This window comes from Dendropsophus ebraccatus, chromosome 2 (genome assembly GCF_027789765.1).
Source record: "Dendropsophus ebraccatus isolate aDenEbr1 chromosome 2, aDenEbr1.pat, whole genome shotgun sequence".
NCBI lineage: Eukaryota > Metazoa > Chordata > Amphibia > Anura > Hylidae > Dendropsophus > Dendropsophus ebraccatus.
The window spans coordinates 204,090,019-204,108,356 of NC_091455.1; the positions used below are offsets into that span (position 1 = coordinate 204,090,019).

At 48.5% G+C, this 18,338-nt stretch overlaps 1 protein-coding gene across 4 annotated transcripts in view; it reads left to right on the plus strand.

Annotated features, from left to right (window-relative positions):
- The first annotated feature begins 6,491 nt into the window (after positions 1-6,491).
- CSPG5 (chondroitin sulfate proteoglycan 5) overlaps positions 6,492-18,338 on the plus strand; it is a 52,918-nt gene continuing 41,071 nt past the window's right edge. For 2 of the 4 annotated variants that reach the window (XM_069959193.1, XM_069959196.1), the window contains exons 1-2: positions 6,492-6,898; positions 11,108-12,686. In XM_069959193.1, coding sequence (XP_069815294.1) covers positions 6,844-6,898; positions 11,108-12,686 — 1,634 coding nt within the window. In that variant the 5' untranslated portion in view covers positions 6,492-6,843. The remainder of the gene's footprint in view (positions 6,899-11,107; positions 12,687-18,338) is intronic. The other 2 variants (XM_069959195.1, XM_069959197.1) reach the window with 1 other exon arrangement.

Sequence of the window (18,338 nt, forward strand, 5' to 3'; positions counted from 1 at the left end):
CTTAGATGGATCCAGATCTCCGTGGAGAAACATGGCTGGTCAGATGAATCAAGATGTCTGTGGAGATTCTTGGAAGGTCAGATGAATCAAGATGTCTGTGGAGAATCTTGTGAGGTCAGATGGATCCAGATCTCTGTGGAGAAACATGGCTGGTCAGATGGATCAGGTCAGGCTGGTGGACGATGAGTAATGGTGGGTTCCTGGCTCCTCTCATACCTGTGGATAGACATTTGGACGCTGAGGCTGGGTTCACACTACGGAATCCGCACAGATAAGTTTCGTCGGATTCCATCGCTCGTACCCGCTCACGGCCACGTGCCTTTCCGCCAGCTCCATAGACACCATTTTATGGGTGGGCTGATTCCGCCCGAGGTTGGGTGATGCCACTCCTGGCAACAGTAACAAGTGCCCTAGAGAAATACATAAATGCACACTTGCTGTATACCACCTAAGTACTTCGGGCCACAGCATTTCCCCAATGGCAGGGGGAGACTGTCAGCAGGACGATGCAGCATCCACAAGTGTCGTGGATCAGGGATTGGCCCAAGGAATGTTTCCTGTTTCCCCAGATCTTAATCTGATAGACGTCTCTGGGATAGAACAGGCTGTACAGAACTCCATCTAATTAATGTGCAGAGAGAACTGCAAGGAGCCATCCTGTCCACATGGGACGATATTCCTGCAGATCCATTTCATCTCCTAGTGGGATCTATGTCTGACAAAATGCGGCATTTCTAAAGGCCAGAGGAGGTCAATGCTCTACAACAGGGATGGGGAACCTTCGGCCCCCCAGCTGTCCAGGCATGATGGGAATTGTAGTTTTCCAACAGCTGGAGGGCTGAAGGTTGCCCATCCCTGCTCTACAAGATGGTGGCTCTCATAAAGGGGATATTCAGAGCGCCATTCCCTCCATATTCCTCTGATCCCTTACAATGGGCGTCATTAGGAGGCGAGCCTCAGTGTTATAAGGTAGAAACCTTTCTGTAACATGGCCGCACATTTAATGCATGGAACAGGTAACATCTAGACGATGAGGTTTTTTATTTCCCGCTGCAAGAAAAACCCGCGTAAATTGTGAATTGTCGTCTTGTGGACTTTGAAGCAGTGATGAATTCATCCTGGCATGGACTCGGTAGCGGGGACCTTGGAGGGGTCGCTCAGCGCTTTCTCCGCTGTGTGAGAAGCTCTATTCATCTCATTCATGTCTCCTCTATAGAGCGCAGAGAGAGAGGGGGTGAAGATGATGATGGTGCGGGGGGCCATACACGTGATGAGAATACAGAGAAGAGAAAGGGGGGTCCACCGACCGGTGAAGACCCTCAGCAGCCAAGAGAAGACCGGGGACCACACAACAGACATGAAGGCGTTGCCCATAGCAACCAGTAAGGCTCCATTTTGTTTTAACACAGGTTAGGATGTAAAAGCAAAGACCTGATTGGTTGCTATGGAAACTCATCTTCTCTCCGATCTTCAGTATTCTCATAGTCTGCCAGCTAAAGACTATAAACTACGAGGCATTCATTACTGATTCCTAAACTACAACTCCCAGCATGCCCGACAGCCTTTGACTGAGGACCAAAGGTTGGAGATGACTGTTTTAAATGATCAGTTTTCCACCCATATATGAGGTAGTCACAGCCCCGCCCTCTATATGACATCACTCATAAAATATACATGAGATCCACACACCTTATACTACAGGATATATCTATTACTGTTGACAACCAGCCTGTATATCATGTCTAAGAAGTAGTCACAGCCCCGTCCCTGGATGATATCACTGATATTATATAATAGCAATATAATGACGTGATCAAGCGGTTTTGCTCTGGTAATATTACTGGTTACGCGTTCCTACTCCTCTGCAGTTCTTGCGTATGGTGTGAATTGGGCCTTGGAGTGATTAACCCTTCACAGTGCCGAGCAACAACTGTTTCTTTTTATTAGGCTGTGGGTGGAAGTGCCCTTTAAATCCCTCTGGCTTTGTTCTGATGGCAGCGTCTGGGGCCTGTGATAATATTTAGGCACAGCTGCCCCCGGAGTGATGGAGAGAGGAGGGGGCAGAGTCGGCTGCCATTGTTGCCTCAGAGGAGTGAGGAGGGGACAAGCCATCTGCTTCCAGCCAGACACAGATTCCTTTACACTCAGTCTATTTCCCAGGGGCTCGCAGTGCGGAGGAATCCGGAGACCTGTGACACGCTGCATTGTTCTATGCAGCTGCGCCGCGCAGCGAGCTGAGCCCACAATACACACGACACGTCTGATGGAGGGAACACGGTGCAATGTGATATCGGCTCATTGTGTCGCTGCGTTTAATACACCGCCGCATAAAATCGCCATGTCAGTCGAGGTCCTGTAACAAACCGGTTTATCGCTATCTTACCAGTGAACAGGCGTTACTGTGTACAGCCTCACGTATATCCTGGTATGTCTGCCATTTAGTTAGTAGTAGTGCATTGTGGGTGTAATCATCCTCTGTGGTCCACAGTAATAAAAAGGTATATTGTAGCATCCCTGGTAGTCTAGGGTAATGAAGAGGTATATTGTAGCATTCCTGGTGGTCTAGGGTACTGAGAGGTAAATGGTTGCTTCACTGGTGATCTAGGGCAGTGATTTTCAACCTTTTTTGAGCCGCGGCACACTTTTTATACTTAAAAAATCCCAGGGCACACCACCAACCAAAATGGCACAAAATGACACTAAAACAGTGCATATTATACATATAGTTAATAATATAGATTCTAAATGTATTTATACTCACTCAGTGTGAAACCTGGGCCTGTTTTCTTCTCCCCCCTGTGCTTCTCTCCTGCGCTTCTCTCCACCATACTTCTCCCCCCTACTTCTCTCCTGTGCTTCTCTCCACCATACTTCTCCCCCCTGCTTCTCTCCCCCATGCTTCTCTCCTGTGCTTCTCTCCCCCATGCTTCTCTCCTGTGCTTCTCTCCACCATACTTCTCCCACCTGCTTCTCTCCTGTGATTCTCTCCCCCATGCTTCTCTCCTGTGCTTCTCTCCACCATACTTCTCCCCCTGCTTCTCTCCTGTGCTTCTCTCCCCCATGCTTCTCTCCTGTGCTTCTCTCCACCATACTTCTCTCCTTTGCTTCTCTCCACCATACTTCTCCCCCCTGCTTCTCTCCTGTGCTTCTCTCCTGTGCTTCTCTCCCCCATGCTTCTCCCCCTGCTTCTCTCCTGTGCTTCTCTCCCCCATGCTTCTCTCCATTATACTTATCCCCCCTGCTTCTCTCCTGTGCTTCTCTCCACCATACTTATCTCCTGTGCTTCTCTCCACCATACTTCTCCCCCCTGCTTCTCTCCTGTGCTTCTCTCACCATGCTTCTCTCCTGTGCTTTTCTCCACCATACTTCTCCCCCTGCTTCTCTCCTGTGCTTCTCTCCCCCATGCTTCTCTCCTATGCTTATCTCTCCCATGCTTCTCTCCTGTGCTTCTCTCCCCCATGCTTCTCTCCTGTGCTTCTCTCCACCATACTTCTCCCCCCTGCTTCTCTCCTGTGCTTCTTTCCCCCATGCTTCTCTCCTATGCTTCTCTCCCCCATGCTTCTCTCCTGTGCTTCTCTCCACCATACTTCTTCCCCCTGCTTCTCTCCTGTGCTTCTCTCCCCCCTGCTTCTCTCCACCATACTTCTCTCCCCTCTGCTTCTCTCCACCATACTTCTTCCCCCTGCTTCTCTCCCCCCTGCTTCTCTCCACCATACTTCTCTCCCCCCTGCTTCTCTCCACCATACTTCTCTCCCCCCTGCTTCTCTCCACCATACTTCTCTCCCCCCTGCTTCTCTCCACCATGCTTTTCTCCTGTGCATCTCTCCACCATATTTCTCTCCCCCCTGCTTCTCTCCACCAAACTTCTCTCCCCCCTGCTTCTCTCCACTGTTTCTCTCCCCCATCCCCAGGTTTCTCTCCCCCCCCTTCCTCCTCACCTCCTCCGAAATGGTCGCTGCTGCTGTCCGCCTCACCTACTGGTCGCCCGTAGGGCCCGGACGTGCTCCTCCAATCAGCGGAGACCGGGAGCTTGGTGCGCTGCGCACCATGCAACCGCCCACATTAAAATCCGCCACTGATCGCTGCGCATTGCCGGGGAACAAAACACAGGGGCACCATAGTTTGGGGAACTTTCCCCGCGGCACACCTGACCATGTGTCGCGGCACACTAGTCTAGGGTACTGAGAGGTATATGGTATCATCCCTAGTGGTCTTATTTTTGGTTAGCTGGTGACTAGGGGGTCACTTCCCTCAAGACTTCGGCGTTGTGGCTGAAATATGAAGTAGAACACTGATCACATTTAGCTTCCTCCTATTTTCTGTACTGAACATAAAGCAGGAAGGGAATAGAGAGAACTTAGCGGCATCATTGGCTCTGTGATGGTCACTATGGTCAGCTTGTGTTCACACACCGCAGTTGTGTCACGGTAATGTTATCTCCAAAAAAGTTTCGAAAATATCTCAGCAAACACAGCAATTCTGCCTCCAAATAAATTATATACAGAACCTGATGTATCTACCACCAGAATGTTCCCCAAGGCAAAGACGCCATATCCTGAGCAGATGGACACAATTGAGCCCAATTTTGATTGGTTGTCTGTAGTTGTATATAATCATTGCTGTCCATATTACAGATATCTAGGAATGGTGTCACAGGATGGGAGGGATGGGGGCTGTCAGGTTTCTGAATGGAGCTGATGGAGCAGTCAGGAGCGTGCCCAGCAGCGTGGGAGCCGCTTCCTCTGCAGAGTCTGGGGGGGATGGGGGGGCTCTGGCAGAATCTGGTGCGTTGGAGGTTTGTTTGCCATTGTGCATTAGACAAGCTGCACATTATACCGAGACTTCATAACATTGAAAACCGCCCAAGATTGTGCTCCAAGTCTCCAGCTGCTTGTATCCCGTCTTCTCACCTCTGGCTGGAGGCTGGAGAACTTACAATGGAATCCCTAATTTATCATATAATGCTGCCTATTATGTACAATAATATAACTACTATAATACTGCCCCCTATATACAAGAATATAACTACTATAATACTGCTCCTATATACAAGAATATAACTACTATAATGTATAAGGTAGATGAAGACAGCACTCACCCGGTATGAGACAGCTCACTTTATTCCATGAATAGCGGGTAGCAGGGAGGGAGAGGTAAGTGCGCGTCCTTACCTCTCCCTCCCTGCTACCCGCTATTCATGGAATAAAGTGAGCTGTCTCATACCGGGTGAGTGCTGTCTTCATCTACCTTATACATTACGTATCTCTTCCCTACTGTCTTGCACCCCCGGCACCAAGCCAAACATACTGCGGTGTATCCTGCATACTGACGTCCGTGGACCCATCGAGACTGGAACATTGGATAGTGGTGCAGATCGGCTGTCTCTCCCCCTCGCATAACTACTATAATACTGCTCCTATACAAGAATATAACTACTATAATACTGCTCCTATATACAAGTATATAACTACTATAATACTGCTCCTATATACAAGGAATATAACTACTATAATACTGCTCCTATATACAAGAATATAACTACTATAATACTGCTCCTATATACAGGAATATAACTACTATAATACTACTCCTATATACAGGAATATATCTACTATAATACTGCCCCCTATATACAAGAATATACCTACTATAATACTGCCCTTATATACAAGAATATAACTACTATAATACTGCTACTATATACAAGAATATAACTACTATAATACTGCTCCTATATACAAGAATATAACTACTATAATACTGCCCCCTATATACAAGAATATAACTACTATAATACTGCCTCCTATATACAAGAATATAACTACTATAATACTGCTCCTATATATAAGAATATAACTACTATAATACTGCTCCTATATACAGGAATATAACTACTATAATAATGCTCCTATATACAAGAATATAATTACTATAATACTGCTCCTATATACAGGAATATAACTACTATAATACTGCCTCCTATATACAGGAATATAACTGCTATAATACTGCTCCTATATACAAGAATATAACTAATATAATACTGCTCCTATATACAAGAATATAACTACCATATTGTGCTCCGGTTGGAGGAGCTGTACTGAGCAGGAGATGGTGGAGTTGTATTGTGCACAGGCTGGAAACGTTACACTGTGCACAGGCTAGAATAGTTGTACTGTGCACGGGCTGTTGGAGTTGTACTGTGCATATGCTGGAGGAGTTGTACTGTGCACAGGCTGGAGGAGTTGTACTGTGCACGGGCTGGAGGAGTTGTACTGTGCACGGGCTGGAGGAGTTGTACTGTGCATAGGCTGGAGGAGTTGTACTGTGCACGGGCTGGAGGAGTTGTACTGTGCACGGGCTGGAGGAGTTGTACTGTGCACGGGCTGGAGGAGTTGTACTGTGCACGGGCTGGAGGAGTTGTACTGTGCACGGGCTGGAGGAGTTGTACTGTGCATAGGCTGGAGGAGTTGTACTGTGCATAGGCTGGAGGAGTTGTACTGTGCACGGGCTGGAGGAGTTGTACTGTGCACAGGTAGCCGGCAGTGTCTCTCTGCAGTGTCACGGCTATGGCACCTGTCTTGCCCCTTCCCTGGCTGTGCTGCCCCCCTCAGGCTGTGCTGGGCAGTGAGTGAGTGGTCGCCCCCCTCCTCCATCCTCCTCCATCCTCCTCCTCCCTCAGCAGCAGTATCAGAGAGTGAGGAGCAGCAGACGGATCCCAGCATGTCCCCGCAGCCTGTCCCTGCGCACAGCCGAGCCGCCATGCAGCAGATCTGGGGCTGAACCCCCCGGAGCCCCCATCACACCCCCAGGAGCTGAGTGACTACACAGCCAGAGCTGACAATGGAGATCCTGGCCACCCTGCTCTGCTGCCTGCTCATCCAGAGCTGCACAGGAGGTGGGTGACTGCTATATACTGTATACTGCCCTGTATGGGAGGTGGGTGACTGCTATATACTATATACTGCCCTGTATGGCAGGTGGGTGACTGCTATATACTATATACTGCCCTGTATGGCAGGTGGGTGACTGCTATATACTGTATACTACCCTGTATGGGAGGTGGGTGACTGCTATATACTATATACTGCCCTGTATAGGAGGTGGGTGACTGCTATGCTATATACTGCCCTGTATAGGAGGTGGGTGACTGCTACATACTGTATACTGCCCTGTATGGGAGGTGGGTGACTGCTATATACTGTATACTGCCCTGTATGGGAGGTGGGTGACTGCTATATACTATATACTGCCCTGTATGGCAGGTGGGTGACTGCTATATACTATATACTGCCCTGTATAGGAGGTGGGTGACTGCTATATACTATATACTGCCCTGTATAGGAGGTGGGTGACTGCTATATACTATATACTGCCCTGTATAGGAGGTGGGTGACTGCTATATACTATATACTGCCCTGTATGGGAGGTGGGTGACTGCTATATACTATATACTGCCCTGTATGGGAGGTGGGTGACTGCTATATACTGTATACTGCCCTGTATGGGAGGTGGGTGACTGGTATATACTGTATACTACCCTGTATAGGAGGTGGGTGACTGCTATATACTGTATACTGCCCTGTATGGGAGGTAGGTGACTGCTATATACTGCCCTGTACTGGGGCACCTGTCACCATGCAGCATGACTGCCGGGCACTGCCAGTGTGGTGATGCCCTGTGAGATCAGGTGCTTGCTGCAGCCCGGGCAATCCCGGGGGCAGAGATTTTAGTGCAGGGTGATGGTTGTGGCCGTCCAGGCTGCTAGCTGTAGAAGCCACGGCTATAGTGGATGTGGGCATAGTGATGGTGGGGGTGGGGGTGCCCATCACTGAGATCACTCCCTATCTTTCCACAAGCCCCTAGCAACACGCTCCAGTCTCCACATTACTGTTGCATGCGCTGACTGATGGGGACTGGAAGGGGTTAAGGAGCTCCAGACAGGGGGAAGATGGCAGAAAATGGCAGCATGACACCCCCGGGCGGCGGGGGCAGCCTCCGATCCTATAGTATTGGGAGGTCTCTCCACCTGGATAGATGCAGAGGGGGGTATATGTATATACATATATACAGGGATTGGGTTGGATCATCTATAGATGGGGATGGATGGAGCTGCAGTTGTGGGGGGCAGTGCGGACCCCAGTAACTAGACAGACGGGGACATCACATGGTCACTGATGTATAGGTGGCGACACGTGCCCTGAATCGCTTATACGCCCCATTATGCTTTATTGGTGTGAGGGCCATACTGCTGTACACCAATGGCTGCAGGACCCCCCCACCTCTCACCACTTATAGCAGTACAATGGGGGACAAGGACAACTGGGGAGGGGTCCAACTAGTGATCCACCCTGGGGGGGATAGGGGCGCCTTGGTGGTCAGGGGCTCCTTGGGGAGTGATGGACCCACCACATCTGCAGGGGCTGTCCGCTGCCCATTCACCATAGAAGTCTCTTAAAGGACAAGTCCATAAGGCATCGATTATGGCCCCCTCCCAGACTAGAGCAGAGTATTACCATCAGGCTCTATAGAATGACTGTCCTTCCAGTTGTTAATGTTTTGATGACCTTTGCCCCTGGACGTGGAGCCCACCTTGTGCTGCGGGTGACCGTCACTGTATTGTAGCATTGATCTTCCTTTCTGTTGTTTCTATTGTCCTGGGAGGTCACGAAAAGCAACGAATAGAGAAACGTCCCCAGGTGGAGATGCCCTTTAATTCATCAAGCACTATATAGCTTGATAATATTCAGGGGGCGGAGCGATGACAACCTGTCATTAATATGTGTGTGTGGGGGGGGGGGGCACTGATTACAAATACAGTGAATGTTAATGTAGTATCAGATGTGGAGATCTGCAGGAGGAGGCGTCAGAGGTGACACAGAGGTGGCAGTGCCTCCTGTCTCAGTGACATCGCCTCTTGTTTGTTCCCCGGTTGTGATAGTTTGTAGCGGTTATGACTCTCACGGTCACCATCATTTCTGGATACTGTGCAGATCACATGACCCTGAGATGTTACTAGTGTCAGGTCAGCAGTGAAAGTGACATGTGGAGGAGGAAGAAAAGGAGACAAATAACTTATAGTATTTTCTGTGCCGATCATATAGAGACCAATATCTACATACTCATGCACAAACACCTGCATACACCTACATACACAGACTCCTACATACACATACACAAATGCCTACATATACATACATACACAGACTCCTACATACATACACAAACACCTACATTCACATACACCATACATACACATACACCCTACATGCACTTACACCTACATACACAGAAACCTACCTACATGTAAACCCTACATACACCTATATACACTTACATCCTACATACACAAATACCTACATACACCCTACATACATATACACATACACCTACATACACTTACATACACATAAACCCTACATACATATACACATACACCTACATATACATACACCCTACATACATATACACAAACACCTACATACACCATACATACACATTTACCCTACATGCACTTACACCTACATACACAGAAACCTACCTACATGTAAACCCTACATACACCTACATACACTTACATCCTACATACACAAATACCTACATACACCCTACATACATATACACCTACACCTACATACACTTACATACACATACACCCTACATACATATACACATACACCTACATATACATACACCCTACATACATATACATATACACAAACACCTACATACACATACACCACACACACACACACACACACACACACACATACACAAACACCTACATACAAGACATAACATACATAAGGGCACTAACATATACATACAGATCATGTACAGCTACATGATCATACATACAAATAAATAAATAAATACATCAAGAAAATACACAGCTGCACACATCAGTATACATGGATGCATACACATATAAAGATCCATAAGGATATATGGCTATATGGGCATTAGGTTATATAGACACACACATACCTGTACATATACATGAAGAAATACCTGTATATACACCAGTAAAATATTAATGTTCAGACACATCAGGATGCACACACACTGCACATACACATGTAGACATACACTACACACATTACACATACACTACTCATATACTGCACAGACACATGGGGACATACACTACATACACACACACACGCACTGCACATACATTACACACTTACACACATACACACACACACTGCACATACATTACACACACACACACTGCACATACATACACAAACACACACACACACACACACTGCACATACACATGAAGACATACACTACACACACACTGCACATACACTACTCACATACTGCACACACACACATGGGGACATACACTACATACACATACACACAATGCACATACATTACACACACACACTGCACATACACATATAGACATACACTACACACACATTACACATACACTACTCACATACTGCACAGACACATGGGGACATACACTACATACACACACACACACTGCACATACATAACACACATACACATGAAGACATACACTACACACACTGCACATACACTACTCACATACTGCACAGACACATGGGGACATACACTACATACACACACACACACAATGCAAATACATTACACAAACACACACTGCACATACTCATGGATACATAAATACTTGCAGAGATACCTATATACACTCCTCTATATTATTCCTCTCTTTTGTGCCACCTATGGATCACAATCCTCTGCACATATCATGGGGCCCCAGAGGTGTTAGGCCCCGCCGCTGCTCTTTGTACTAGAGCATTGGACTGGAAGGAGACCTCACCCCTGCCTTATCACACACACAGACAGGTCACTGTCCCTTTAAGAGGAGCCGTGTTCATTGCATCTCATTAGCATACAGAAGAATTCACATGACCTAAATTTATAAAATCTTTCCAATATGGCTGAAGGCTGAGAGGACCCTGAGGGCGGAGTACTGGCCCCTCCAGGGTGAGGGGGCTCCATTTGGTGAGGGAAATTCATATGACACCTCTCAGCGTCCTTGTTCAGTAACATCTTTTCTGCTTTTTTCTCTTTTTGCTTTTTATCTCCTTCCCACCGGCGCTAGATCGCAAAAATGGGAGCCTGAGCCTCAATGTGGGGGAGAAGAACCCCAGCAAGGAGTTGGCTGCCCAGGTCCTTCACTCTCTTCTTCAGAAGGGGGTGTTAGACGTGGAGAAGTCGTCGGCTGGGATACTCAGATCCGGGGGAGAAGACTCATTCATAGACAGAAAATCCTGGGGGGTCAACAAGCCCAAAAAATCACAAAAAAAGCCCCCAGCTCAGCCTCCATCCTCCATGGGAGGTCAGATGTATTCTGAGGGTCCGGCTAGCCAAGCTGAGGAGGTCTCTACTACACCAAGTCCATTGAGCCGCCATCCTGATGGGGTGAAGGCGGAGAACGAGTCAGTGACTTGCGTCGGCTGTGGTGGGGAAACATACGATGAGAAACCCCCCTCCAGGTCATTGCTGTCAGAGGATGACACAGACAATGTGGAGTCGGTGACAAGCTTTGGATGGTCTCTCGGACAAGGTACCATTGACTTGGACTTTAGAAAGAGCTTAATCAAAGGAGATCGTCCTTCTGTCACCGAAAGCCAAGAAGATTCCGGAAGTGGTGACCCTCACGTCAAAACTCCTTCTGGTCAAGTCTCACGGCCCGGATCGGAGATAGATTTACATGACTTCATGGACTTAGAGACTTCTACTCCCTCTCAGATATCCACGACTGGCAACATCACACCCATCATCCCATCTACAGAAAAGGCCATCAGCCCAGACTCTGCAGAGATCGACCATCTCCTCCAAGTGCCCAGAGAAACTGTCCTGCAGCCTCCATCTTCTTCTGATCCTCAAAGCCCCAACATCTCTGGGGGGGAGGTCAGCTTTGCGGCAGAGAAGCCTCAGGGACCTGCTTTAGAGAAAACATCCAGTCAATCATCAGCCCAGGGAGCCCAGGGGGGCACCGATAAGACTCTGGTCACCAAGAGACCCCAGGAAGAGTTCTCGTCTACCAGCATACCACATGATGGTGCTCCAAAGGCCTCTGAGCCACCGTCTGACATTGACATGGACTATCACGAGCGCCTTGATCCAGAGGAACGCTGGAGGTTTCCTCATTTTCCAGGGTCGTCTTTTCCTGGGGGGGACTCTACCAAGTCCATTCATGATAAACTTGCCCCGTGGCACAAGACGGCCCATTATGATGACTTCTTGCCTTTTGACGACGCCTACTTTTACCCCACTCCTTCTTTTTATGCAGAAGGTTATGAGGTGGGCATTGAGGATGACGATGAAGATGATGACTTTGAGGAAGCCGATGATGACGATGACATCACTGCAAGGGGGGTTGGGGACATCCCTAAGGCCGCTACCTTAACTCCAAAGATACAAACTCCAGTGGTCAATACAAAGCCAACGGGGAGACTAGATGGGCTCCCCCATGGAGAACTGTCACCCAAGTCCTATCCTGACATAAATAAAGATCAGACCCACAGCTTGTTAGGAAACCATGAAAACAGCAGTGAGTGCCGGAGCGGCTATGTGAAGCGCAACAACTCCTGCAAGTCACTGTGCGACATCTACCCCACCTATTGCTACAACGGGGGCCAGTGCTATATCGTGGAAAACACCGGTGCCTTCTGCAGGTGAGGCTTCAGCTTCTTCCCATTTGTAGTTGTGTATCTGTTGCTCCCTATTGCCAGGCATGTTGTTATGTTCTTGGAGGGGATGAATGAAACTTTCCTGCTCACCCTGATAGCGGTGTGCTGGGAGTTGTAGTACCTGCACAGCTGTGGAGGAGCAGGCTGCAGACCACTCTATTCTTCATTGCAGTCTGCCTTTGTCTGGGCCTCAGTGGCCTCCATTACAGCAGACTGTGTAAACTGTGATAGTAGCAGACATGGGGCGGTGGTTTTCAGGGGCACTGGGATGTGATGCTGTGACCATCAATGAGCAACACCACCCCCCGAGTCGTGTGCAGGAATCTCACATCCTTTGTCTCCATCTGTAAATAAGTTGCGGAGGCCCGAGACCTCACCCAGCCACCCTCTGTCCCTGACCCCACAAGCCATTACACTGAGGTCCCTGAGACTATGAAAGTCACTGACCCCACCAGCCACCAAACCGGAGTCCAGGAGACTATGACAGTGACCGACCCCACCAGCCACCACCATGACAGTGACTTACCCCACCAGCCATCACACTGAGGTTCCTAAAACCATGACAGTGACTGACCCCACCAGCCTTCACACCCCGGGGTCCCTGAGACCATGACAGTCACTGTCCCCACCAGCCATCACAGCCCGTGGTCCCTGAGACCATGACAGTCAGTGACCCATGAGCCTTCACACTTGGGTCTCTGAGGGTCACTGAACCCACCAGCCAACCAACTCCCCGGGTGTGTCCTATCTCTTGGTGTCTGTCCTGTTTATCATGGTATGTCTTATCTCCTAGGGTCCTGTCTCTTGGAGTATTTGCCATCCCATGTGGTCTGTCTTGTGTCTTTGGGTTTGTCCTGTCTCTTGGGGTATGGGTCATCTCTTGGGGTTTTGTTCGATGTTCCGGAGTCTGTCCTGTCTCTTGAAATTCGTCCCGTCTCTTGAGTTATGTTTCATCTCTTGGGGCCTGTCTCATCTCTCAGGGTCTCTCATTTCTTGAATACCATCTCATCATTTCTTGGTGTCTGTCCCCTCTCTTGTGGTCTGTCTCATCTCTCTGGGTCTGTCTTGTCTCTCAAGGTCTATCCCATCTCATAGGTGTCTGTCTCATCTCTCGGGTTATGTCTTATTGAGTTCATCTCATCTACACACCTCCTCCAAGTTAGATGTTGCTCTCCCCAGGTCACCCACCGATTCATCATTGGACTCAGCCATTTCCAGACATTTCCATATCTTACCTCCATCTTGTTATAATGGATATAATGTCTCTGATGTTTCCCTATAACCAATAACCCTGAACTCAACATCTCCACAATTTTATCTCTTTGCTGTGTGGAGGCCCCTCAGTCTTCATAGTAAATCAGAAAATCTCGGCACTCACCAAGTAAAGTATTGCTTATTTATTCTGTGCAAAACATCATAAGGTACAGGAGGACGCATTTCAGCATATAGCCTTCATTAGCTGCTGAAGGCTATATGCCGAAACGCGTCCTCCTGTACTTTATGATGTTTTGCAAGAATAAATAAGTAATACTTTACTTGGTGAGTGCCGGGATTTTCTGATTTACTACGTCTGGGACGCCATCCCACCACTAAGCTTTCACTTTTCATATTGCTTTGTTAAAACGAAATCTGGGCTGTGATTGGTTGCTCTGGAACTAATGATTGGTTGCTATTAGAGATGAGCGAACCTCACCTCGAGCATGCTGGAGTCCATCCGAACCCGAACGTTCGTCATTTGATTAGCAGTGGCTGCTGAACTTGGATAAAGCCCTAAGGCTATGTGGAAAACATGGATATAGTCATTGGCTGTTTCCATGTTTTCCAGACAACCTTAGAGCTTTATCCAACTTCAGCAGCCGCAGCTAATCAAATACCGAACGTTCGGGTTCGGATGGACTCCAGCATGCTCCAGGTTCGCTCATCTCTAGTTGCTATAGGCAACAGGGAGAATCTTATTTAGGGTGGATGGTAAGGAGGATGCATAAGGAGGGTGGATGCACAAGGATGATGGATACACAAGGATGATGGATACATTGGAGGGTGGATACATAAGGAGGGTGGATGCATAGGAGGGTGGATACATAAGGATGATGGATACATTGGAGGGTGGATACATAAGGAGGGTGGATGGTAAGGAGGGAGAATACATAAGGAGGGTGGATGCATAAAGGGAGCCGATAAGGGGGTGATATAAGAGGGAAGAGACATAAGGATGATGGATACATTGGAGGGTGGATACATAAGGAGGGTGGATGGTAAGGAGGGAGAATACATAAGGAGGGTGGATGCATAAAGGGAGCCGATAAGGGGGTGATATAAGAGGGAAGAGACATAAGGAGGGCTGATATAAGAAGGGGGCATATATAAGGGCCTGGATACATAAGGTGGATACATACAGTGCTGGAAGTCTTCAGCCCCAGTCCCTTGTGTCACATCTTATGTTCCCCATTGTTCCCCATCATTCTGCCCCAATACCCTATAATGAGAAGTGAGAAGAGGATGGCACAAATCCTTATTATTCCTATAATCTTTATAATTCTAAGTAGCTTCTCAGCATTAGGTGAAGCCCCTAGTTTTCTTGGCTTAGAGGCCACAAGGTTCACCTGGATTTAGGGGTCTTCTGCTATTCTTCTTTGTAGATCTTTTCTGTTTGATTAGATGGGACTATTGGTGGTGGACGCCATTGTCATGTCTCCATTGTTCCCATTGGGTTCAGGGCTCTGATCGGGTCACTCAATGACATCTCTGTGTTTTCCTGGCTTTGTGCTCATGGTCATCATCTTGTTGGGTGGTAAAGCTTTGACCCAGACATGGTGCTTAGAATTATGGGCCAAAAGGTTCCATCTTGGTTTCCTCCGATTAGAGAATATTGTTCCTCAGAGTACTTTAGCTGCATCTGTATAAACTCCTATTGGCTTTCAAGTGTCTGTTACTGAGAAGCGTCTTCTTTATGGCCACTCTGCCATAAAGCCCAGATTGGTGGAGCCTGCAGTGACTTTCTGGAAGCTTTCAGGAGCTCAGTCAGAGTCACCATTGGGTTCTTGGTCACCTCTCTAACCAAGGCCCTTCTGCCCTGATGATTTACGTTGCGTGGGCAGCAGCTCTAGAAAGAGTCCTGGTTGTTCCATCTTCATATAGGGAAGAATTTTAGAGGCCAGTAAGCTTGTGTCACTTCTCCCAATCTTGTCTCTTAGCTTTACAGGCAGCTCTTTCCTCCTCATGGCTTGGTGTTTGCTCTGATGTATTGTCAGCTGTGAGACCTCATATAGACAGGGCTGTGTATCCTCAGATCCAATCCAGTCAGCTGAATTTACCACCAGTGACTCCAATCAAGGTGCAGAAACATTTCAGAGATCAGGAGGAGCTGAATGGCACATGTCATAAGGAAAGGGCAGAATGGCCATGCAGCCGCAGCCGCTCCCTTCATAGTGTGCACTGACAGGGTTTTCTACGGTGGTTTTCACTAAATAGCGGCCACAGAAAACTGACATGTCAGTTGTTTGCGGCGCCGCTAGTAGTCCCGGCTGGAGCGTATACTATGTGTATAGGCTCCGGCCGAGATCCCATAGACACACGGCCAACATATTTTCTCGTATTAACTATGGCCATTGTTGCAATCGGCAACAATGTCCGTAGAAATACGAAAAAAAAAATGTTGTGTGAACATGGCCTAAAGGCGTATTTCATGGAAGGGGAAATGGAAGAAAACTAAAATGTTGCTGGGCATAAAACTAAAAAACAAGTTTTTCTTCCATACCCTTGTCACCTGCTGTTCCATGTTTCTCTGGTCCCTCCCCCACTGCTTTCCTTCCATACCCTTCAGGTTCCCCACTAATGACCTTCTATGCTCTACTGGTCCCCTGCTGTTCTTCTGATGCGTCACTGTTTCCCTTTCATACTCTTCAGGTGCCCCCACTGTTCCCGCTACATACTCTTCTGGTCCTCCCTGCTGTTCCCCTTCTATGCTCTTCAGGTCCTCCACTGTTCCCCTTCCATGTTCTTCTGGTCCCCCGTTGTTCCCCTTTGCTTTTCTGATCCCCCATTGTTCCTCTTCCATGCTCTTCTGGTCCTCCACTGTTCCCCTTCCATGTTCTTCTGGTCCTCCGCTGTTCCCCTTCCATGTTCTTCTGGTCCCCCGTTGTGCCCTTCTTTGCTTTTCTGATCCCCGTTGTTTCCCTTCCGCGCTCTTCTGGTTCCCCTTTGTTCTCCTTCCATGCTCTTGAGGTCCCCCATTGTTCCCCGTCTGTGCTCTTCTGGTCCTTCCTGCTGTTCCCCTTCCATGCTCTTCAGGTCCTCCGCTGTTCCCCTTCCATGCTCTTCTGGTGCCCCTGCTGTTCCCTTTCCATGCTTTACCGCTCCCCTGTTCCGCTTCCATGCTCTTGAGGTCCCCTGCTGTTCCCTTTCCATGCTTTTCCTGTCCCCTGCTGTTCCCCTTCTATGCTCTTCAGGTCCTCCGCTGTTCCCCTTCCATGTTCTTCTGGTCCCCCGTTTGTCACCCTTTGCTTTTCTGATCCCCCGTTGTTCCTCTTCCATGCTCTTCTGGTCCTCCTTTGTTCCTTTTCCATGGTCTTCAGGTCCTCCGCTGTTCCCCTTCCATGCTCTTCAGGTCCTCCGCTTTTTCCCTTCCATGTTCTTCTGGTCCCCCGTTGTTCCCCTTCTTTGCTTTTCTGATCCCCCATTGTTCCCATTCTGTGCTCTTCTGGTCCCCCTTTGCTCTCCTTCCATGCTCTTTAGGTCCCCCGCTGTTCCCCTTCCATGCTCTTCTGGTGCCCCTGCTGTTCCCTTTCCATGCTTTTCCGCTCCCCTGTTGTTCCGCTTCCATGCTCTTGAGGTCCCCTGCTGTTCCCTTTCCATGCTTTTCCTCTCCCCTGCTGTTCCCCTTCTATGCTCTTCAGGTCCTCCACTGTTCCCCTTCCATGTTCTTCTGGTCCCCCGTTTGTCACCCTTTGCTTTTCTGATCCCCCGTTGTTCCTCTTCCATGCTCTTCTGGTCCTCCTTTGTTCCTTTTCCATGGTCTTCAGGTCCTCCGCTGTTCCCCTTCCGTGCTCTTCTGGTCCTCCCTGCTGTTCCCCTTCCATGCTCTTCAGGTCCTCCGCTTTTTCCCTTCCATGTTCTTCTGGTCCCCCGTTGTTCCCCTTCTTTGCTTTTCTGATCCCCTGTTGTTCCCCTTCCGTGTTCTTCTGGTCCCTATTTGTTCCCCTTCCATGCTTTTCTGATCCCCTGTTGTTCCCCTTCCGTGTTCTTCTGATCCCCTGTTGTTCCCCTTCCATGCTCTTCTGGTCCCCTGTTGTTCCCCTTCCATGCTCTTCTGGTCCCCTGTTGTTCCCCTTCCATGCTCTTGAGGTCCCCTGCTGCTCCCTTTCCATGCTTTTCCGGTCCCCTGTTGATCCCCTTCCATGCTCTTAAGGGACACTGTTGTTCCCCTTCCATGCTTTTCTGGTCCCCTGTTGTTCCCCTTTCATGCTCTTCTGGTCCCCTGTTGTTCCCCTTCCATGCTCTTCTGGTCCCCTCGTTGTTGTCCTTCCATGCTCTTCTGGTCCACCTGCTGTTCCTTTTTCATGCTTTTCTGGTCCCCTGTTGTTCCCCTTCCATGCTGTCCCAGTCCCCCCACTGCTCACTTATTTTGCTGGGTCTCAG